General features: G+C 43.2%; 1 protein-coding gene across 1 annotated transcript in view; it reads left to right on the top strand.

Moving 5' to 3' along the window:
• Window positions 1-23,940, top strand: part of LDAH (lipid droplet associated hydrolase) — a 114,869-nt gene that overhangs the window by 35,824 nt on the left and 55,105 nt on the right. The window contains exon 4 of the mRNA XM_054992747.1: window positions 39-208. Within this exon, the coding sequence (XP_054848722.1) occupies window positions 39-208 (170 nt within the window). The remainder of the gene's footprint in view (window positions 1-38; window positions 209-23,940) is intronic.

Raw genomic sequence — 23,940 nt, forward strand, 5'->3', positions numbered from 1 at the left:
CGCAAAGGACAATAAAATAAGTTTTGGGGTTATTTTAGAGACAGATATTAAAGAACTGGATGATGTCTTTGGACTTCGTGGGCAAATTGAACACAAACTCAACTTCCTCAGAAAGAACGTCCCCCAAGACATAAAGCTTGTGCTCATAGGCCATTCGATTGGTTGTTATATTGCCCTTGAAATGGTGAAGCAAGAACCCAAACTGGAGGTATGTAAGAGACTAAAAAACTTATTGAATAATTATTTTTGTTCCTATTTTGGTAACAGTGATTTTAGTACTTTAGTTTGTTGGAGATGTTCGACTAACAGTTTCGTGATGCTTTTAACTACTGTTTATTGTGAGCCAGCTGAAATTGGATGAGTATATGAAGTATAAATGTAAAAATAAATGTCAGGACGGAGTAGGGAAAGAGGATCCTATGCTGAGCTGTGAGGTTGATAAGCATCCTTCAAAAGCAACAGGAGTCTTGTGCAACCTTGCTGATTTTATTCCAGATTTTGTTTTAATTAATTAATTTATTTGACTTACAGTCCACTCTCCCCGTAATGAGGCTGTGATCCACTCTCTCAGAGTGGATCACAGCCTGATTAAAACACAATACAATATGCAATAAATAACATATAGCTAAAAGCAATTTAAAACAGGCAGCAAAATTTAAACCGATAGCGGATTTCACAGTCCTACACAGTCACTGGGTCTGCGGAGACTAGTATACATTCGTGCGTGCATTCATGGCCTCCCATCCGCTTACATGTGCATGCTGCAAAGCAATTGGTAGCTGGGAAAGTCTCTCTCTCTCTCTCTCTCTCTCTCTCTCTCTCTCTCTCTCTCTCTCTCTCTCTCTCTCTCTCTCTCTCTCTGTGGGGGTGGGTGGGTGGGTGTGTCCTTAGAAGCAACGTCTAGGGGAACATGTTTCTCACTTTCCTCTCTACCTTGCAGATCTTGCCTTATTTGTTTTTTCTGAAGATTAACTCTTTTGTAATGACTGAGGTTCCAAGTTAGGGAAGGTTATAACACACACATACCCCATGTCTGTGTATGTTTTATAGCCATCTCCCACTATGAATGTAAAGCTGCCCCCCAAAAGTTATTCTTCAGCTGTAAAATAAACAAACAGAATGTTCTATGGAACATGCATGTTTCTTCATTCGTCTTCTTTTATTCAAGTTGTATAACCCGGCTTCAGATACATTGAGACATTGTCTTCCACCTGTGGATGCCGCTGGTGGAATAAGACTTTGCCAAAACCTTTGGTATGTTTAGGACACTTTGAGAAAGCACTGTATGTTTTAAGTTAATGTATGACATGCTGCATTTAAGATATGTTTAACAATAGAAAATATTTGTGTAAGCCAGATTGTTGTGCAACTTCTGTTGCCCTGCCAGAAATAAGTTAACTGTTATGTTTTATGACATATGAAGTGTGATAATAAGAAACTTGTGTTTCCATCTCTTTTCTTATTTTTACTGGAATATTTTATTCCCAGTAGAGTTCAAGTCCATATGTGTAGTTTAGTAGCTGAATCATTTGTGTGTGTGTGTGTGTGTGTTTGTACTTTCACTATATTATTTTATTACAGGATTCCTTTTTTTCTTTTTTCCTTTTTTTTGCATTAGTCTTAAATTCACTGTTTTCTTAAGAGGCTTTCATTGCTATGTTCCCTTGTTCAGAACTAAAATTTAATGTGCTGTATTTATTATTTTAGTGGCTCTCTGGGTTTTAATGTTCACTGTGCACCTATTAAAAAAAGTTATTTGGGGGAATTTTAAAATGTTGAAATCCAGATTGACCATTGGGTGGACTTTTTATATATATACAATCTGTTGCAGATAAAAATAATACCTTCTACCTTCTACATACATGGTATTTATGACTATCCCTTTCACATACACTTCCTAGCTCATTGCAGATGGTTTGATGGGTGTGGGTTAGATAATGTAGTGTGGTATGTTCATGATTTTTAAAAAATTAAATATTTATTTAGATGTTTATATACGACTTGTCGCCACAGTGGAGTCTCAAAGTGATATACATCCTTCTCATCTTCATAACAACCTTGTGAGCTGGGTTAGGCTGAGAGGGGGTGACTGGCCCAAGATCACATAATGAATTTCCAGTGGCAGAGTGGGGATTTAAGCCTGGGTATCCCGGGTGCTAATCTAACCACTATGCCACTCTGCACTCATAATCCCAGAGCTAAGCTACAAGAGATGTATTATACAAGGAGGAGCACATAAAGGGAGTTGCAATGTTAGCTGAGAAGCTGAGTTTTAAAAGAGATCGGAAGGCTTTGTTAGATAAGCAGTGGGGTTAAACTTACTAGCACAAGCAGAGCAGTACTCACAGAAGTGAAGACTCCTGCCTCTTCCCTCATTCCACAACCTGTTTTCTCCTCCTGAATCTGAGCGCTGGTAGTTGGTACAGGTTTGCTTTTAGAACGATGAGGAATCTGCAATATTTCCCCCTTCTGCTGGTGGAAATATCTCCTACCAGCAGATATCACAGTTAATATCCACCTCGCTATCTCTCAGCATAATCTCTTTGTAGTTGCTGTTGTGTGCTCTAATGCTTGTCCCGTCTCCTTGGAAGAAGGGCAGGTATAAATTGTTGGGATTTTACAAGTGTCACTCTCTTCAGTCATGAAAGAGTTAAGCTGTTTGTGTTTAGTTAGAGACAGCTAGTTAGCATAAGGCCAGTTAGATGTCGAGTTGTTCTTCCCGCCAGGGTAAAGGGGAGTTGCATGCTTAATGAACAGATCTAGGATTGATTATTGGCTGACCAGGTTTATTGAGGGGCAATTAACTTTCTTTCCTTTACTCAGGACGCCATTGCTCTCCAGTGAGTTAGACCGTTATCTCCAGGATGTAAGGATGTAGGAACTGAGTTAGCTCTTCTTTATTTTATCTCCAATGTAATCTTTATTATTTTTCCCTTTATGTAGTAAACATTTATTTTAGAAGCTGAACCCACATGTGTCTGTGATTATCTGCTGTGCAAATTCTCTACTCTGCAACTTAAATTCACCCAACACAAATGTAATAGATTAGTTATTGGGATCAGGGGGCTTGGAGGACTTTCAGCTCCACCTCACCATCACTGTCTGTCTGACTCGGGGGCTTGTAGCAGACATGCTTTTAGCCCGCTCCACCACTCTCATGCTTTCAGCCCACCCCACTATCCACCACTGCTGCTGGACAGTTGATGGAGAATGGCTTGTAGCAGAAAACACAGGCTGAGCTTTCAGTTTCAAGCCTTCCCTGATCCACTGGACTGGTAAAGGGGAGTAGGGGGTGGGCTTAGAGACAAAAGCACTTCCTGCATCTTTTCAGCTCCAAGCCCCCTCCATCATCTGGTTGGTGATGTTATATCAGGTTGCCTAGCCATCCTCAACCAATATCTCGCAGTATAATGTTACAAGACCTGTATCAGCATTTCTTTTGCATGTGATCTGCGCAGACATTACTTCTGCAGTTTGGGAGGTTTCCTCTCTCCCCTCCGTTTTTATTCTTAAAGGTTTTAGCTTTTTTGGCAAAAAAAACACATCTGCCCAATCAAAAAATGGCTCCACTGTGGAATTTTTTTTATGACGTCATCTGTTTGCACAGCAGTAGGTCACGTGTTGTCTGAAAGAAGACACTAGGCTAGAGAACCAATGTTTGGAGGCGTCCCATTTTTAAAAAAATAAGTGGTGCTCATTCTCTGTGTTATGATCGTTAAATATCTTTCCTGATTATAGGAAAGTCTGCAAGTGGCAAAAGCCTTTTAACAGAACATTACTAATACATTTCAATACTCTTCCTCATGAGAATTCATTCTATAAATAAAAGCTGAAGTGTTGATGTTTATTTTACATTACATGTTTACATTATTTTACATACATAATTGCACCTCCTGTTTGGTAAGATATGTAGGAGCTGCATGCCTCCAGATAGAGGACCTTCTGTCTTTTCTTTATACATCTGCCACTGTCCAAACCATAGATTCCATTCTTTAAAAATACAGTCCCTTTAAAAATTTATACCTTGCACCTGTGCTGAAATAAAATTTCAAGTCTATAGCTGTTCCTGTAATACTCACATACTTTTTACAAGAGAAACTGGTAATATTTAAGTGTGAATTTCACCTATTTGTTTCAGCAAAGTGCGAACAGATACGTAGCAATGTTAATTAACACTATTAATTAATTTAGCTGCAGAGCAAAATGGATTAAAATGTATTAAGAAAGAGAGGTTGGTCACAAGAGACCTGAATCCTAATCTGCTTTTTATTTTTTCAGTCTGCTTCTTCCCCATTTTTAAAGAAATGGCTTGGTATTTTGGTTTTGCAAGCTGCTGCATTGGAAATGAAATTTAGAACCAGAGTAGATAGGGACTGTAGACTTACTTCTATGCAGGGGTCATTTCGTAGAAAAAGAGCTGGAGGAACTCATTAGCATAACTCATCAGCACAACTCAGCATATGCCACGCCTGGTGCCATCACTGGAAGTGTGTCATTAGTATAACTGATTTGCATATGCCACACCCCCTGACATCACCTATTCTGGCTGTTTTGGACTCAATCCTAGCCATTCAGGGCTGAAATTAGGCCCAAAATGGCAAAAAGGGCCTGAAAATAGCCGAAAAGGGGCCCAAAATGGTCAGGATCAGGCAGCTGATGAGCAGGAGAGTGATCCATCATCCATCAGAGGCCCAATCCAGGCTGTTTCGGCTCCAATCCAGGCCGAAACGGGCCCGAAATGGCCGAGAGTCAGGTGGGTGGGGCCACCTGACATGTGACCTCTTTGGGGAACTGCTGGAACTGCGTTCCTGTGTGTTCCCCCTCGAAATGAGCTCTGCTTCTATGTACCATCTGTTGCTGTAAGTATGATCCTACTGGGTAGTTTTAATATGTCAGGCTTAGAATTTTGTCACAGCAAAACAGGAGTTTGTGTGTGTGAGTCTGTGTGTGTAGGGGCAGACTTCAGATCCACACAACATCACAAAATCCCTCCAAATCAACCCAAAATCTGGGTAAACAACAAATACGTGAATCTGGGCCTAGACACCAAACAAGCAGCTGTGAGGAAGCTGCCCCATAATAGGCTCTTCTGCATTGCAGAAAAGACCTTCTTCATGATATCCACTCGTACCACCTACACACAGAGTAGGCAGGGCCTCTGCAGAAGAACTTAATGATTACTCCCATGAATTTTAGCAAAGTTATAAAAGTACCTGTGTTGTACTTTACCGAAAAGAAAGGTTTCCCACACTACTGCTCAAAACCCGAACAGCGAACATAGGATGACTATATTTTTGAGGAGAGACTAGGGCTCTGAGGTATAACGCCTCCTTTGCATGCTCCTTGGCACCTCCATTTATAGAATCTCAAATAGCAGGTGTTGGGAAAGACCATGGAGAGTTGCTGCCAGGCAAAACTAGGCTAGATGGACTAATGATCTGACTTGATAGAAGTCACATTCATAATTTCAAGCATTCATTTTGGAAGGCAACCTTGTGTACAGCATAAATTCTGCCCCTTCCTCTCTGTTGTACACTAAATCTGTTCTCAGTTTATTTGCCATTTGTTAAGATTTAATCTAGGGTAGGAGGGACAGACTTCCCCCTATTGCATTGTCCCCTCACAACTAATATTATCAAAAAGCAAGTCATTTACAAGGCAATCCTAAACGGTTATATGCTGCTAAATTCACTGAAGTTAATGGGCTAAAAAAAGGCATAAGTCTGTGTAGGACTGCGACATAAATGCTATACTGGCAAGACTTCAGTCTGCATAGGCAACTGAGTCGTTTGAAGGAGATTTATTTTCTGATATCACCTAGACGAGGTCTGTAGGCATTTGCTTTGCTCTTTTTCACAAGTGTTTTAAAAATACAGACAGAAAGAAATAACTCTGGACTTGGATCCCTTTGTTTTTGGAACAGTATTGCTGGTTTTGCAAGACCCTGGTTTTGTTGTATACTTTAAGTCCACTGTTTTGTAGACTTTCAATTCTTCATCCTCCATCTTGATCAATAGGGGTTCCATTTAAATGTTTAATAACAGCACTCTGCTATTGATCTTTCATGACTTCACTTGTCAACGATTTTCCTAAGTTAAGTTGATTTTGTCTCCAGCTCTGTTGGCAAGTGTTCTTTGTTACTAGTTCTTATCCAATGACCAATCTGGACATTACATTATTATTTGGCAAGGAACCCTTCCTCCATCTGCATAGTCACTAATAAAAGTAATATCTGAATTGCTGACACACAGATCTCACACACCCTCATGTCCATATGCTGCAAAATTCATTTCAGGGGACTGACAAGTCAGCCATCCAAAGGTGACATCAGTGAATTCTCAAAAGTTTGTTAAAACATAATGGATAAATCTGCCCTAAATTAATATGCTAGCCCAGAAGAAGGTGCAGTTCAGTATCATTAACAACTTAAAACACCAGTCTGCTCTAATATTTTGCAATACTGAGAAGTTAAATGTACTTGTAATAATATGCAATAAAAATCAGCTAGGGCGGGGGGAGATATATCTATTACAGTAGAGGCAGGCAGTGACAAACCACCTCTTTTCGACGCTTGCCTTGAAAACACTATAAGTCAACTGCGACTTGAAGGCACTTTTCACATACATTATTACAATATTGATCGAACGTACAAAAATGGAAATAATGGAAGATGGTAACCAGGGCTTTTTTTCTGGGAAAAGAGGTGGTGGAACTCAGTGGGGTTGCCCTCAGAGAAAATGGTCACATGGCTGGTGGCCCCACCCCCTGATCTCCAGACAGAGGGGAGTTTAGATTGCCCTCGGTCAATCTAAACTCCCCTCTGTCTGGAGATCAGGGGGCGGGGCCACCAGCCATGTGACCATTTTCAAGAGGTTCCGGAACTCCTTTCCCCTGCGTTCCCCCTGCAAAAAAACCCTGATGATAACTATTCTGATGTTCACAGTAGTAGAAGGGAGAGCTGAAGATTAATTTTTTTGACACTCGTGTCATTGGGGCCAAACACAAGCGGTTGTTAAAAAATATTTCTTGGTACATCTGATTTACTGCTTCTTCCTCTACCAATCCCTGGGTTTTAATTCTTCATTTCCTCTTCAGTGTAATGTTGAACTTGGACTACTGCAATGGAATAACAGACTTTTATGTTCTATTTTTGCATGTTTTGCTATTTTAATGCCATGTAACTTCCTAGAAAAATGTTTCAAGTGTAGGGTGTTTTTTTTTTAATTTCTCACTCTGAACACAGTTGAAAAGAAAATGTTGCATCATGGAGGAAGGACACTCAAGATTTTATTGAAAAGAACTCGAGCGCTCTTCCTCTTCAGTAATAGAGGGCTCCAATGTGTCTGTGATCTTTGTAACATCACGCACACACCCCTTATTTTTGTCATTAATCTTTACTTTACAAAACATATTTATAAAATGTAGATCCATCCAAAGGTCTCTTTTTTAAAAATTATGTGGCCTCCCCCCACTTTATAATTATTTTGCTTTGGTTCAATAAACGGTCAACCCCATTTTTCTTCCCTCTTTCCCAGATGGATACAAGACTCAGCTATGTTGCCGTACGATATAGCGGACTCCAGCAATCAGGCTCACTAACTAGTCTTCCGGGGTACTAATCCTGTTCATTTATCTCTATTGGAGATTATACTTGGAAACAGTTCTCGAAGCATCTGCACTATCCCAAATGTGAGGCTCAACAACTGGTTGCCAACTCCAAGAGGCTTTAAAAAATCGAGTCCTGCCCACCTGCGCTTATTTCCACGTATTCTAACAGCATTTGTAATGCCTGAAGAACTGACAAAGGGGATTAACTAGATCCCAACGGAATCGACGAGACCTGGGCTCTCTTTTAACTAATTTGCTGAGTCATGATCTAATTGTTCCTGATTTATATTCTGTTAAGCCCGTTAGGCCTTGATAAGAAGCCTATTTTAAGGGGAGTGCTTGTTCAACCAAAGCCTCCTCTCTCATGCCAGCTATTTTAATTAGGCCCTTTAGAATATCAGGCCCAAAGTTGGCACTCTTTAAAGAGAAGGGAATAGAAGATATTAATCTGGAGTATCTTGGAGATTAATATAGTGAACCACAGCTGACCCAGCCTGTAACATCTGCCCCAGTTTTCTGAAAGTCATCTTCAGTCACCTACAAATAAAATGCTAGTTCATCAGCAGTCTGCAGCACAGGTTCAAGCCATTACCTTTAAGGTCTGACAATGCAATCCTGAGAAGATTTACGCCAGTTTTAGCTCACTGATCTTCAATGGGCTTAGAAGGGTGTAACTAAAGTTGCCAACTACTAGGTAGGGCCTGGAGATCTCCTGGGGAAAAGGTCAGTGTTGGAGGGTGGACTCTATGGCATTATATTTCACTGAACTCCCTCCCCCCTTCAAACTCCACCCTCTACCCCCAAATCTTCAGGAATTTCCCAACCCAGAGTTGGCAACCCTAGGCGTAATACTGTTTAGGGTTGTGCCATATGTTGCTTTAATTGTCCAGTCTGTTTTCTTATTGTTGTTATAATGATGTTTAGGCCTATGTGACAATCTTGTGATTGCTTTTATAAAATTCCCTAGCAGCTGGAAAGGTAGTCAAGAAAATCTTTAAAATGATGCCTAGTAATTGAATACTAGCAGACAAAGAGTTAAGCTTCCTGCTCGGAACTTATTATTATAATGGTGACCTCACTGATGCTATGGGACTGCACATCATCAGAAAAATAAAAACTTCATGCCACTGAGACCCTCTTCCCCTTATTTTTCCATGCTACTGATAATGTTATCTTGGAATCTCAGGGGTAGGATGCTCACATAAAGATAATGCAAGAATTCTTTCATTGTCTGGTCTTCTGGACTTCCAGCAATTCTGCACTGAAGAATTTTGTTTTCTTTTCAAATACTTGTATTTAACATTTAGTGACTTTTCTTTCCTGTCATTATTCTGAAATAATTCTTAATGTCATAATCAGATTTCCAATCCAAGTCAGATGTCCGAAGCGGTCACAGCCCTGTGCAAATATACTTGGAAGGAAGTTCCACGGAACAAAGTGGGGTTTACACTTGAATAAGACAGCAGTAAAACTGAGCTGATTAAGATTCGTTTCCTTGGCCTGAACGCTGAGAGGATCATACCTTTGCTGAAATAAAGGCCTTGCGACCATATATTTGCATAGCCTTGAGTTTCTGCAAGAAAAACAAACTATACATAAAATAAATACTAATAAAATAAGTAAGGCTTAAAGTATTCAGTAAAACATAACGGGTTCAGTTCTACAAACCATGAATGTGACAGAGCTTGCCGATTTCCCAACGTATCCAAAAAGGTTCCAGGTACCTCAAAAAGCTCCTGCTGCAGGGCACGAAGGGGATATGGAGCCTCCCTGAAGTTCCACTGGCAGCGACCGAAACTCATCGCCATTCTTCAGGTAGTTTCAGAAAGGCTAAATCATCCTGTACCTTTCAATCTTGGCAGTCTTTTCTTCTCCAGTTTTGGAGTCTGCTTCACCCGGCCTGCTTTCCTTTGCCACTACAGTTTCTGTAGCCAAGACTGGCTATAATAATTGCCGCACCCACGTGTGTACTTATTTATTTATTTTATTTATTTACATTATTTATAGTCCGCCTTTCTCATTGAGACTGAAGGCAGATTACACATAATAAGGTATAGATGCAAATATACAAAGATTTAAAACCAGCAGAAATCTAATAAGAGTTGAAGAAACGCAGAAACAGAGATTAAACAATTCTAAGCCTGTTTTCACTGAGGTCCATTTTCTTGAAAGTATTATCCGGAGGGCATTGGCTTGAGAGGCAGGATATAATAAATGAAAGAGAAGCAAGAATGGGGCACATTTCTCTGACATTCTGTTCTTGTTGTCCCAACAGGTCACTCCTAATGCTCCTTTCCTTTTCTGTTGGCAACCCTTCACAAAAACTGGATTATGTTTCACAACACTCCTCCCCATTCTTGTCATAATTTAACGCAAGTTCATCTCACCCTCCGCTTCTGAGCATGCAGAGATTGCCTTTCCCTAGTGACCGAGTCCACAGTTCTTCTGCTCCATAAACAATCCACTTCCTACTTCGTCTCTCTCGCCCTCTATTCCAACAGCTCTGTTCATGAAATATACATCTCTTTTGTCATTAAACTGTAGTGTGGAACAAGGCATTTTTAAATGCTCATCTTGGACTGATACGCTTTATCAACAAATTAAAGAAATTCTAAATATTTGAACAAGGAATTCAGAGATTCTCAACCAAACACCTTTTGTCCTTCATTCCCCAACTTTGCAAAATTTCTGTAGCAGCTCCTGTTTGTTCAGTTTCAGAGGACCAGAAGTAGCAATAGGAAGAATCATCTAATTCGCTAGTACTCCTGTGATTCTAGCCTTTGGTTATTACTGGGCTGTTGTGGAATCCAACTATGGAGAAATGTCATCCATGTATGAGTTACACTCAAGAGCATATTGGATTATATTAGATTAACTCCGGTATTACGTTCTCCAGTGACATATGAACTAAAGACCTCCAGTGATAGAAATTCAGTCATGCAACCTGTTCTGTCACTCTACTGTTCTTTCAGTTAAGAAGTTTTTCTGGCATAAACAGCAATTCAAAATAATAAATTCTTGGCTTTTCAGTGTGAATAAGAACAACAACTGATTCTGACTCTCCTTTAAAAAAATGTACTGCAGTCTCCTCTCGTTCTTCTCTTCTTCAGGCTAAACAAACTCCTCTTGTTTCCCCCCATGTCACATTTTGTAAACCTCTAATGTGCTTGTTGCTCTTCTAGTTGGGTGAGTGTAAGAAGCTGATCCTCCCTAAGCTATGCCAAGCACTTGAAGACCTTCTAGATCTTTTAGGAATCTCTTGTCACTACCTGCCCCAATGTGGAAGTATTTACTTTGCTTTGATTCGCGGATTAGAGAGGGCCACTTGAAGTTGCTTGTTGTAATAGTAAGGCACTCTTTGCACATTCAAAAGCACATTCTTCTTTATTATAACTTCATATGACTCTTTGCTGAATTCAGGCTTGGCTACCATTATCCAAATGTGTACCACTTCACTAACTGTGGGTAGTTAAGAGATGTCAAACCAGAACCAAACCAGGGCTTGTTTTATTAAGTCTTAAATATGATTTCATGTGAAGAACGCAATAAAAAATTCTGGCTTTCCCCCCTTGCGCCACGCTCACTGCAGTGCAGGCTAGAATATAAACTGGGTCTCTGCAGGAAGACAGAGGAAAGAGTCAAGGTGATGAAACCAGCATTTGACAAGGCAAGCCAGGCTACAATAGTTACAATAAACCATGGTTTTGTGTTTTATTTCTGAACTGAGCCAAGGTGGAAGGCTTGATCCCTGCTTGAAAGGAAACCTCAAGGGCAGCTTCCTTAACCAGTGGCCTGTGTCCTCAAGCATCTACAGGAAGTTACATTATTAATATTCTGTGCCTTACGTACTTGCTTGTGTATGAATGCATACAAAAAGTGCTGTAAGAGAACCGACCCATAAACATTTCTTCTTGCAGAGCTATATTGTGCATCCTTTTCCTTGGAAGCACCGGTGAGCCTGTGGGTCCAACAGAAAGAGTGGCCTTGCCAGAACAGTGCATGTGCGTTGTGTGGATTGCCAGCACATCCACTTTCTGGGTATCTTTAAACATTTAAGACAATGATCCTGAGGGAGTGCTACACGGAGGGGGGAAATAAAATCCCACCATGTATTTTCGAAATGGAAATGGAAAGAATGTCTCCTGGAAAGTGGTAGTTGATTTTCTTTCTTTTTTGGACATTCATAATGGGAGCGACTGAAAGCTTTATGGTGTGTAACTGTGACACCACATTCCAACATAAGCTTCTCTCTGCCCATCTTCCAGCCAATAAACTACCATTCCTCCCCTTTTTCGCTCTGACTCCTTCTAATCCTTTATTGTTTATACTTTTTAATCATAATAGCAACAAATCCTTCCTAGTTGACATTATCATACCATGGCAAATTTTGGCCCTTTCCCTACATTCCACAGAATGATATTGCCCACTTTTAGGGGACATTTTCTTTTGAGTCAAAGAGTTCTTTTCCCAATAAATTATTTTTCAGTCCAGGTTGGGATTTTTGAGAATAGAATTTTTTAAAAAAAATTCTCTGCTCCAGAAAGAATTTTATATGGTTACCAAAATGTTTGTTGTGCGGGGAAGTTTTATCCAGCTGTGTGAGTTTGTAAACACAATGTCCATTCTGGCCAGGTTCCGGCAGCTCTGGCCACATTCGCAATTGGAGAATTTCCATGGTTGACTATAGAAAAGAAAAACACATCATGCTTTTGAGTAGATTTCTGTTTACACAACCGGTGATGGGGACTCCCTGTGCTCATAGTGTATGGTTCATTATTTCCTTTCCTGATATACCAATCTTATTTGCACCCAGGAGTTGTCCTTACCTGATGAAGTGAATAGAGAAGCCTATTATGTACACTGGAATATGGGAAACTTTAAAAAATACTTCCTCCAAACCACCCATTTTCTCCAGGGGAATTGATCTTTGTTGTCTGGAGTAGGGGTGTGCACTTCAAGTATCCGATTCGGGTAAAGTACCCTAATCGGGCCCAGTTCAGAAAGCTTCGGTATTTCAAAATCGGGGCCAGCATGCGGCATGCCGCTTTGGATTTCAGGTTTTTCTGAAGCTTTTTCCCGCTTTAGGTAAACCCGAAGCAGGAAACCCGAATATTTTTCAGGTACACACCCCTAGTCTGGAAATCAGCTGTAATTCCAGACGATCCCCAGGCCCCACCTGGAGGTGGTAATCCTTCATCAGGAGAGAATGGTTGTTTCCCATCTTTTAAATCCAGTCCCTGTACTGTGTGAAACACATGAAATCTAACAAAGGGTATCAAACCCAGCCTTCCAAATAGGACCATTAAAAGTAGCTAGCCTGTAAAAAAAATTCACTAGCCTTTTCCACCTGCCAATATTAATCAAGTGTATTATGTCACAGAGAAATACACAAAAGAACTGTATGGAGGCAACTCTTACTTGCTCGAAGTAATTGACTGGCTTTTCTTTTTTAGGTATGATGATCAGCCATCGCCAAGTTGTTGCTGAGGGATGTTTCTGTGTTACTGACACTGTTTCTAACTCAGGGAATTAATACCAGTGTTGAAAAATTGGTTTTCCATATAATTTTTTTGTTCTGTTCACAATCTGTTTTGTGAAGAAGCTATTTGGGAGCTAGAATATATAGGACACAAAGCTTGCTTTTTGTATTTGTATCTTTTCTACAAAGGGGTTAATACCCATGGTTGGAAAAAGGTGACCCAGAGGACAGCAAAGCTCCTTTCTCACACTGGCCAATCAAGGCACAAGGGAGAAATTTCTCCCTTGAGCGAACAAAAAAGTAAGCCTTTTTTCATGAAGACCTTTGAAGACAATGCTTTACTATTTTATATTGTCAGGTAGATTCTTTCAAGCATTTACAAAATAAATGTCAAGTTTCCATAAGGGATGAATTAGTATGATTAATACACACATAAAACTTGATTTAGTTAGCCAGATTCTATAGCTATGGAGCAAGATTGTCAGATAAGACGAGCACATGGCATAAGGGACTGCAAAATAACTTTGCTTGACATATCACAAAGACTGAAAGAAGTTAAAAGCTAGAGAGATGGTGCCCCATTTGTGGTTCTTTCACATCTCTTTTAAAGTGTGCATGTTTAACTATATCTTTTCCTTTAGTATTTTCTCATGTGCTTAACCTTGATTCCAGCTACTGCTATAAAGTGTACGTTAGCTTTATACAAAGCATTTTGCCTCCTTATGTGTATGTTGCTTCCATGTGTTAAATCTTGTACACGACTAGACTTGTTCACATGAATGACGTGTTTTGGCACCCACTGCAAATCACAGCTTCCCTGCAGTAGAATTTCACTTTTAAATGTAGTTCTCAACTCATTTACTTTGGCTTTTTAGTTGAATAGCAGCTGATGAGCATCTGAACTGTGTGGTCTCTGTGTATTGTTTCTGTATCAAGCTGTGATCATCCATACATTTTATTTGATCTTGAAATCAGACAAATAAACAAAGCTGCAGGGTTTTTTTAACTAATAAACAAAGGGAGAGTATCACGGTAATGTACAAATAAACAAAAACAAACAAGCCGTGAAATCTAACTAATGAGTGTCTCTATTGTAAATCAATCAAATTAAAGCAACATTATAGTCAAATTAAGCAAGATAAACAGAGAATATATATACACACAGTGTAGGTGATTACAGAAGGCAAAGCATCATATATAAATCATTAAAATATAATTCAACAGGATTTCCTATACAGTATTAAAGTGCTATGTGCCTAGAATTGACCAGAGGTCTGAACAGTAATCACCAAAGTCCCAGTAAGTTTATGATGAAACAATGCCAGAAGGTCTTCAGTGCAGTAAGTTTCTATTGGAGAAACAGTGTATATGATCTCATATGAAGACAGTGATAGGCGGCAATGAAGAATGGATACACAACTGCGACGGGAAGCCAGCAATCTGCCCGTTCACTGTCCGTCTTCTGTGCAGCCCCACATGGGACTGCGCCTGCGCAGGCCTGCCAACCGGATTTTTCTTTACTAGCAAACGTCCACTAGGGGGCGCACGTCCGATCCAATGCGCATGCGCGGCCGTTTCCCGCCCGAGCGACATTGGGCGACGTCGCCCCCTTTCCCCTCAGTTTCTTCTTTGCCGCCGACCGGTGAAGATCTAGCTGTCCGCTTTGTGAGGAAACTTTTCCTGTGAGGATCCTGTGAAGATCGAGGATGTCTGAGAAGTCGCTGTTCAAGCGCTGCTCCAACTGCTCCACTAAGATGACGAGGACGGACGGTCACTCTGTTTGCCTCGAGTGTCTGGGCGAGGGACACATCGTCGGGAAGTGTGAGCACTGCCAACGGTTCACCCCGAAGGCCAGGGCTGAGAGGGCGAATAGGCTGAACGCCTTGCTGTGGAGACGGGCTATGCGGGTTTTGGGGGCTCCCGGTACCCCGGAGGGGCCACCACCGGCTGGTGGGACGGGTGACACCCCCTCTGAGATGGGATCTCAAAAGGCCACGTCCGCTTCGCGTTCCCGCTCCCCAGATCGCCACAAAGCCCGGCAGTTAACCCCGGATCCGAAGGGGGCTGCGAGTTCCGCGTTGGCTCGCAAGCCCTTGGCGCCAACGTCGGATCCGACTCGGAAACGTCACCGTTCCAGATCGCCATCGCGGTCAGAACCGACCTTCACACCGGCTCCGAAGGTGCCGAGAGCGTCATCGGAACCGAACATCCCGGCTGAGTCGGTTCCCAAGCCGTCGGATCCGCCATCGGCTTTGACTCCATCAGTTCCGAAGCCTGCTGAGTCGGCGCGCACCGGCCTCGCTCCGAAGACGGGCGCTCGGTCAGATCCGAAGACATCGGATCCGGTTGGCAGGGACCAAAGCTCGGATCCGGTCTCGGCCGACAAGGGCGGCAAGAAGTCCAAGAAGAAGTCGAAGCACAGTCAATCGGCTTCGGTCCAAACAGATGAGGTTCTCTGGGAGAGGCCTTTGACTCCGTCGCCGCACCTGTCGCCTCCGCTGCACCACTCATCAGATGATGACAGTGACCTGCCCGACGCGCCACCTCCTGCCCAGCAGTGGCATGCGGGTGATTATGCGGAACGTGAGGACCAGCGTTACCACCTCCCGCGAGGTGCAATTGAAAGAGATGGTTCCCTGTATGCCAGCTCTCCATCATTTGGCAGGGAGTATTGGGGTGACACTCGAAGTGAGTTCTCCCACTATGGTTCTCCCAGGCACGTTCCACCTTACCATCCTGCTGAACCCTACCAGGGCCCGAGTCCCAGTCCTCCATCTGATCCGTCTCCGGATGATATCATCATTGGGACCGGTCGTGTGTCACCTTCTGAGGACTACCGACTCTACTCTGAACAGATGGTCAGGATGGCTCGTTCTCTCGACATCGAGATATCGGCCGTAGATCCTAAGCCAAAGGACAAAATTCTTCAATATGTCCAGTCCGGGAACCCCCCAACTATTGCCTTCCCGTTCACTGAGGGCTTGGTGGAGATCATCCACGACATCTGTGAGAAGCCGGCCTCTGTGTACCCGACGTCCCGCAAGCTGGAGGCCCTGTACAAGACACGGGATGATGTTTGTTCATACCTCTTTGCACATCCGCCTCCCTCTTCCCTCATTACGGAGGAAATGCAGACCCGCCAACGCCAGGGATCCTATGCGGTGCCCATTGACAAGGAGAGCAGGAAGTTGGATTCTTTGGGCAAGAAGCTATACTCTTCGGCTGCCCTGACGCTGAAAATCTCCAACTATTCAGCCATCATGGGGGCGTATCAGATATTTCTTTGGAACCGCATAGTGGCCTTCCTGGAAAAACTCCCAGCAGACCAGAGAGTGTTGGCGAAGGTGATCCTCGATGAGGCCCTGCGGCTGTCTCGGCAACAAATAAACGCGGGCCGTGACTCGGTTGATACCTCTGCGAGGGCGCTAGCATCCTCCGTCGTCCTCCGCAGACACTCGTGGCTCCGCACAACTGCGTTGCCGGTGGAGACACGCAATAAGGTGGAGAACCTGCCGTTTGAGGGGAAATCCCTGTTTTCTACCAAAACAGATGACTACCTGTCGCAAAAGCGCAAAGATCGTATTACAGCCCGTTCCTACGGCATTCTTCCGACCAGGCCATCCACCGAAAATCGTGGCCAGTATCGCCCTTCCCAGGGTTATCGTGGACGACAGCACCGGTACCAGCCGTATCCACGCTATGGTTCCTACCGGCCATTCCAACCACCAAGCTCTTACCAGCGCCGGAGGCCTACCTACCGCCCTCGTCGCGGTCCGCAAGCCCACGATGCCAAAGAGTCAGCAACGCAGCCAAAGCAGTTCTGACTAGAGCTCGAACAGTCTGTCGTGTTTGGGAACAGATTGGTTCAGTTTGCCTCTGCACGGGCGGAAATTACGTCCGATAGTTGGGTTCTTAAAATCGTTACAGTTGGATATAAAATTCAGTTTGATGCTTACCCAGTGTTGTCTCTTCCTGACCACTCAATACAATCCTCTTCTCATAACTTACAGGCTGAGGTTGTAGCACTGCTAGAGAAAGGGGCTGTGCGGGAGGTGCTCCCTCAGGACCCCCCCTTAGGCTTTTACTCCAGGATGTTCTTGGTAGACAAGAAAGATGGAGGGGTACGACCCATCTTAGACCTACGGGAACTGAATAAATTCGTTCTCGTCAAGAGGTTCAGGATGCTTACCTTGAACACAGTCCTCCAGTTAATGCCCGAGGACATGTGGTTCGCTGTCCTGGACCTCAAGGATGCATATTTTCATATTGCCATCCATCCTGATCATTGGAAGTACCTTAGATTTCTATGTAACAATAAGGTCTACCATTTCCAAGTGCTTCCCTTTGGTCTCTCAACAGCCCCACGAGTTTTTTCTAAGTGTATGGCTGTGGTAGTGGCTTATTTGAGGGAACGGGGTTGTACCATCTATCCCTACCTTGACGATTGGCTTCTAGCAGCTCCCTCTGCTGATGCGCTCCTGGCCCAGATTCATACAGTGATGCTCACCTGCTCCCGGTTAGGGCTTTTGGTTAATTTGCAAAAGTCTAACCTTACCCCGTCCAAGAGAATACTATTTATCGGTATGGAATTGGATGGTAACGTAAATAGAGGTTTTCTCCCCAGGGAGCGTGCCTTAAGAATTGGCAGGATGGTGAACCTTTTTTCCAAGTGCAGGTTCCAATCCGTGACAGCGATCCAGAGGCTACTGGGCCTCATGGCCTCTTCTACAGCTGTCACCCCTATGGCCCGGTTGCACATGCGACCTCTCCAGCTGTGGTTCCTGTCGGTTCATGATTTTGAACACGAGTCCCAAAATAAACGTTATTCCATCCCCAGAGGGATTATCCGGGCCTTACGATGGTGGCTTGATGAGGCTAACCTCCTTGGGGGTCTTGCATTTGGGTCCATCCAAACCGAGATCACAATCTCGACTGATGCCTCCACGATAGGATGGGGAGCCCAGTGTGGAGCCCTTAGGGCACATGGGGTTTGGTCAGAGCAGGAACGGGAAGATCACATTAACCTGCTAGAATTGAGAGCAGTCCGTTATGCCCTTATCGCTTTCGCAGACACGCTGCAGCAGAAAGCAGTTCAGGTGCTCACAGACAATTGCACCACGATGTTCTACCTGAACAAGCAAGGGGGCACTACATCCAAGGCCCTCTGCGACGAGGCCGTTCGGATCTGGAACTGGGCCGTGGACAGAGGCGTGTTCATTCAGGCGGTCCATATTCCTGGCACCACCAATGTCATCGCGGACACGCTGAGTCGGATGCGATTCGACAGCTACGAATGGACCGTAGCAGACAGTTACCTGAACGCCATCTTTTTGGACTGGGGGTTCCCAGACATAGACCTCTTTGCGGTAGAGGCCAACAGGAAGGCCCTGCAATTCTGCTCCAGGGGAGGGCTGGGTCACCGCTCCCTGGGGGACGCGTTCCAGATACGCTGGACAGGGCACCTGTTTTATGCCTTCCCTCCGTTCCCACTGCTGTCTCGGGTCGTCAGAAAAATCCAGAGGGATGGGCCGCACTTAATTCTGGTGGCCCCCTTCTGGCCCAGACAAGCATGGTTCCAACATGTCATGCAGCTTTCGCAGGGGTCATATTATCAGTTCTCACTGAACCCGGACCTCCTGTCCGACAAAGGGGTTTGGTATCACGACCTACCCAAACTCAACCTCACTGCTTGGCACATTCGGGGACGGAGGGGATGTCTGACAGGGTAGCTGAAATTTTGCTGAATGCCCGTAGGGACACCACTCGCAGGTCATACGCAGCTAAATGGAAACGTTTTGAGGCCTGGGCTGCTGACAACGAAGTTAATGTTTGGGATTGCCAGTTGTCTTCTGTGTTTGAGTTCCTCCTGTCCCTAAAGGATGGGGGACTCTCTAATTCCTCTATTAAAGTTTATTTGGCTGCCATTTCAGCCTTCCACCCTAAAATAGATGGGAAGACGGTGTTCTCCCACAGTTTGTCGAAGTCTTTTTTGAAAGGGTTGTGTAATATGTTTCCACAGGTCAAGGAAATTGTTCCCCAATGGTCACTACAAGTAGTATTGGCGGGGCTTATGAACTCACCCTTCGAACCACTGGCCACCTGTGATTTAAAATGGTTATCCTGTAAAGTGGCCTTCCTAATTGCCATTACATCTGCCTGCAGGGTTAGCGAGCTTGCTGCCCTGAGGTGGGATCCTCCCTTTTTGAAGGTCCATCAAAATAAGGTGGTTCTCAGGCCGGACCTTCATTTTAGACCCAAGGTGTCCACTCAATTTCACACCTCGCAGGACATTGTCTTGCCTGTCTTTTTTCCTGACCCTTCCAGTAGCTCAGAAAGGGCCTTGCATTCCTTGGATGTGAGAAGGGCTATTTTATTTTACCTACATCGTACGTCACAGTTTAGGAGTGCCAAACAGCTGTTTGTGTGCTATTATGGGCCCAGAAAAGGAAAGGCTGCTACAGCCCAGTCGATTTCTCGCTGGGTTACTCAGACTGTTAGGGCCTGTTATTCGCATGCTCAGTTACCTTGCCCCTTGGAACTAAAAGCTCATTCTACCAGAGCACAGGCTGCTTCAGCGGCCTTCCTTAGCGGTGTGCCCTTGCAAGACATCTGCAGGGCTGCAACGTGGTCGTCTTCTGACACGTTCGCTAAACATTACGCACTAGATGTGTGGGAAAGGAAAGAGGCTGCTGTTGGTAATGCAGTGCTTCAGTCTCTTTTTTGGTGAGAACACATGCCCGCCTCCTGGGTAAGTGGCTTGTGAGTCTCCCATGTGGGGCTGCACAGAAGACGGACAGTGAAAACAGAGTTGCGCTTACCGTAACTACTGTTCATTGACGTCTTCTGTGCAGACACACAACCCTCCCTCCTACCCCGCTGTGTTCTTCCAGATAATGTGAAGGCATTCGGCGGCAAAAGGAGAAACTGAGGGGAAAGGGGGCGACGTCGCCCAATGTCGCTCGGGCGGGAAACGGCCGCGCATGCGCATTGGATCGGACGTGCGCCCCCTAGTGGACGTTTGCTAGTAAAGAAAAATCCGGTCGGCAGGCCTGCGCAGGCGCAGTCCCATGTGTGTCTGCACAGAAGACGTCAATGAACAGTAGTTACGGTAAGCGCAACTCTGTTTTTCACCTCTTCATCCTGGCAGTCGTTATATCACAGGCCACGCATATACACCTCCACTAGTCATTCGATATTCTTTTTCACACGTGCCAAAATGGAAGGCAGATGCTAAAAGCTAAAAGAATAATTCTAGGCACATAGCACTTTAATACTGTATAGGAAATCCTGTTGAATTATATTTTAATGATTTATATATGATGCTTTGCCTTCTGTAATCACCTACATTGTGTGTATATATATTCTCTGTTTATCTTGCTTAATTTGACTATAATGTTGCTTTAATTTGATTGATTTACAATAGAGACACTCATTAGTTAGATTTCACAGCTTGTTTGTTTTTGTTTATTTGGGTTTTTTTAACTGACAGTAATGGAAATTGCCAATGGCTATGAATAGGTCTTCAGCCACTGGATTAAACAAACAGGAGCCTTCTGGCACATTAAAGACTAACCATTTTATTTGAGGCAAAGCTTTTGTGGACTAGAGCCCACTTCTTCAGACGTAATGAATGGATCGCCACTATGCAGTCATGCGGTTTATCGTTTTCATACTACGGCCTAAAATGACTACATAGCCAGGATCGCTTGACACATCTGAAAACGTAGCCTCTAATCCACAGAAGTTTGTGCTGGAATAAAATTTTGTTAAGGTGCTACAAGCCCCCCCCCCCCCCGTTTATTTTTGCTGCAGCAGACTGTTTGGAACCACCAAGTCAAACTTTGAAGATGAGAAGCAAATGTAAAAAACAAAACAAAAATGAGTTGGATCCAGCCAGCTATTTTGCTCAGCCTTGCACAGTTCTCCTTACTACAGTCATTGTCTCATATGGCTTTGTACTTTGAGGTCCCATGAACCCTAGCATAATCTTTTTTGGCACTCAACCTCCTTTTTTTTTCACCAGCAAAAAAGCTGGTGAAATGGATCCAACCCATTTTGTTCCATTGACCTAGTACTGCAGTGGTTTTTGGACATTCTGCCTTCAATGGATTTTTCCCACAGAGACTTACCTGTCAGGGCAGCCTTGTATGCCTGCCTTGGAAACCTCTCTTTGCATTGGGTCATTTTCATGTCAGTTCAGATGGCACCCAGGCCAGGCCTTTATCATTGCTACAAGCAAACTGAAAATGTCCCACAGAAAGCATGCAACAATTCCCTGCTTTTCCTCCATTGGAGGGGGAAATCAGTAGTGGAGGGTACCTTGCTTGCCCGACACTTACTAATTTACTCATGGAGGAATCCCACTAAATTCCTGCCCGACACTTACTAATTTACTCATGGAGGAATCCCACTAAATTCCCAAGGAGGCTGAGATTTTTTTTTAAGTTATGAACAAATTACATTTATATGCATATGTCTGTGTTGCCAAGAAGCAGAGAAATCTTTGACACTAGATTAAAAAGATTAAAAGGTCAGTAGCCACAGATAAATAACCATTCTCGTCACATATCATGCTGAGAGCTTCGAAGATGTGTGCAGTACAAGAAAGCAGAGATACTCCTTTATTTGTCAAAAGTATGTTGCGCAATTCATGTTGCTCTGCTTTTGACATCTCTAGAGGAGCCATTGACCTGTATTTGGTGACCTCTTCTTTCCCTCCGCTCTACTTTAATTTGCTGTAGTTTGACCCATAAGTGATAGCCTTGCTGAAGAACAATGCAAAGTTTGTAAAGACAGTCATCATTTCAGTCTCGCGCTTGCAAGATACAGACCAGTCTATTGTTCCCTTATTGTAAGACACCAAATGCTGGTCATATTATTAAAAAAGAAGAAATCTGTAATAGTGATATGCGGTGTGTGAGAAATATGACATTTTGTTATTGCAAATTCAATATGTGCTCCCTGCTCAACACAATCGTAGCTAAAGAAAGGTGGAAAAATCCCCCTCAACTTTTGACTGTATGTCTGCATGCCAAGGCTTACGTTGTCTCGGGAATACTGAGCTCTGTACTGCAGCAGGGAAGCTTTTGCATGTGCCAGCCAAAGTGAAATCTGTGATCAGTACAACTTGGCAAAGAACTGTCTTGTTTCAGCGCTAGATAGGTCTGCCTTTCTGTGTTGCTGTTATCTTCCTCTCCAGGATCTCATATGTACAGAAGCATTTAGAGCAGTGCATTTTATTGCATTGTGAAAAGGGTATGTTCGCTTTTCCTTAAGGGAAAGGGCATTAAACATCTTGCCTAAGGTGCTCGAGTTGGAACCTTAAAGAGTCGCTTTGGTGTGTACTGAAGCACGATAATCACTGAAAGGTGAAATTTCACTGCAGGGGGGAAAGAGGAATGCAGTGAGTGCTGTTGGGGAATTCTTCAGAGAGTTGCCTATCTGTATGCTATCAACCCTGTCTGAATACGTTGACCAAATGCAAAATGTGTTGCTGGCCATTAAACAGACCAGTGACAAAGGCCTCTGAGATAGGAAAGCAAAATTTGTTTAATGGTCATTTAAAAATACATGCCCATACTTTCCCCCATAATGGGCAAAAAATCTCCCCATGACTTTTAAAATCTATTTTAAAAGGCATATTCTGAAATGTTAAAATTAATGGACGAAAGTTGATGAATGTGGATGTTCATGTGAATGTTGACAATCTCAAATGAATTTTGCAAAGGTCAGCAGCGTCCACTTGTGTATGTCCCCCGTTTGTCAGATATATACTTGGAGTCGTGAATGTTGGAAATCTCATTTAATTCAAGCAGCATTCACTGGTGTGTTGGATTGCACATGCCCGTGGCTTGGGGTCCTCAGGCTACCTTGCCCATAGCTCCAAGAGTTCCGTGCTTATGAAAGGACACACACACAGCCAAACATTCATTCCAGAACTTGGGGTGATTCAGCTAAAGCTTGGTCAGCTTCAATAAAAGTGATTAATTGCAGAGGAAAGCAAATGAATGATTTTCCATGTTGCTGGCAGCAGTTTATATCCTGGTTCGGAGTATATGAATCAACTTCAGTCGCATATTAAAATTACAGACATAAGCTTGCAAGAAACAATCAACAGAGAGACTAATGAATGATTAGCAAATTGTCTTAACTGAGTAAGAAACATATACATCCTATGATGTCCGGATCATCTTTAAATTTAAAGTCGAGAGAGAGATCTTTTCCCAGGGTCCTAATTAATCTTTTCAACACTCAGATTCTCAAGCAGTAATTTTAGCACCCCTCACCAGAAGAATAGGGGTTCCTGGAATCCATAGGATAATTTCATTTGGCAAATGGTGGGTTGGATTCGAACCAGTTCTTGTGAGAGGAGGAGGTATTTCCACTCATGCTAAGGAGAGACATGGAATTTCTGGTGATATCCCACATTCCATACCATTTCCAAAGTCCTCTGATGTTCAGAAGCAACTTTGGAGGAGTGCAAGGAGCTGCAGCAAAAAAAGAGAAGCAGGAAAGATTCGTTCAAGTAGTGCAACCCACTTGGCAATTCTCAGGATCTTAACATGCCTGCAGCTTAAGCAAATTTGTGTGGAACTTGAACACATTTAGGTTCCTTGGGGTTGAGGCTGTTTACCTTTAATTTGTGTATAGATTCATCCCCATCACAGATTTCTACTACCTGAGGAAAAACCAGGTAATAAAGAATGTGTAAATTTCAAAAATAAGCCCATCTTCTTCAGCTTTAGTTAGAAAAAGTACATTGGAACTTTGTATGAAGACCTTTCCAATAAAAGATTCATTTCTTCTGTGAAATAAATCATAGTCATTTAAAGTTAATATTGAAATTGGAATTG

This window comes from Eublepharis macularius, chromosome 1 (assembly GCF_028583425.1).
Source record: "Eublepharis macularius isolate TG4126 chromosome 1, MPM_Emac_v1.0, whole genome shotgun sequence".
Taxonomy (NCBI): Eukaryota; Metazoa; Chordata; class Lepidosauria; order Squamata; family Eublepharidae; genus Eublepharis; species Eublepharis macularius.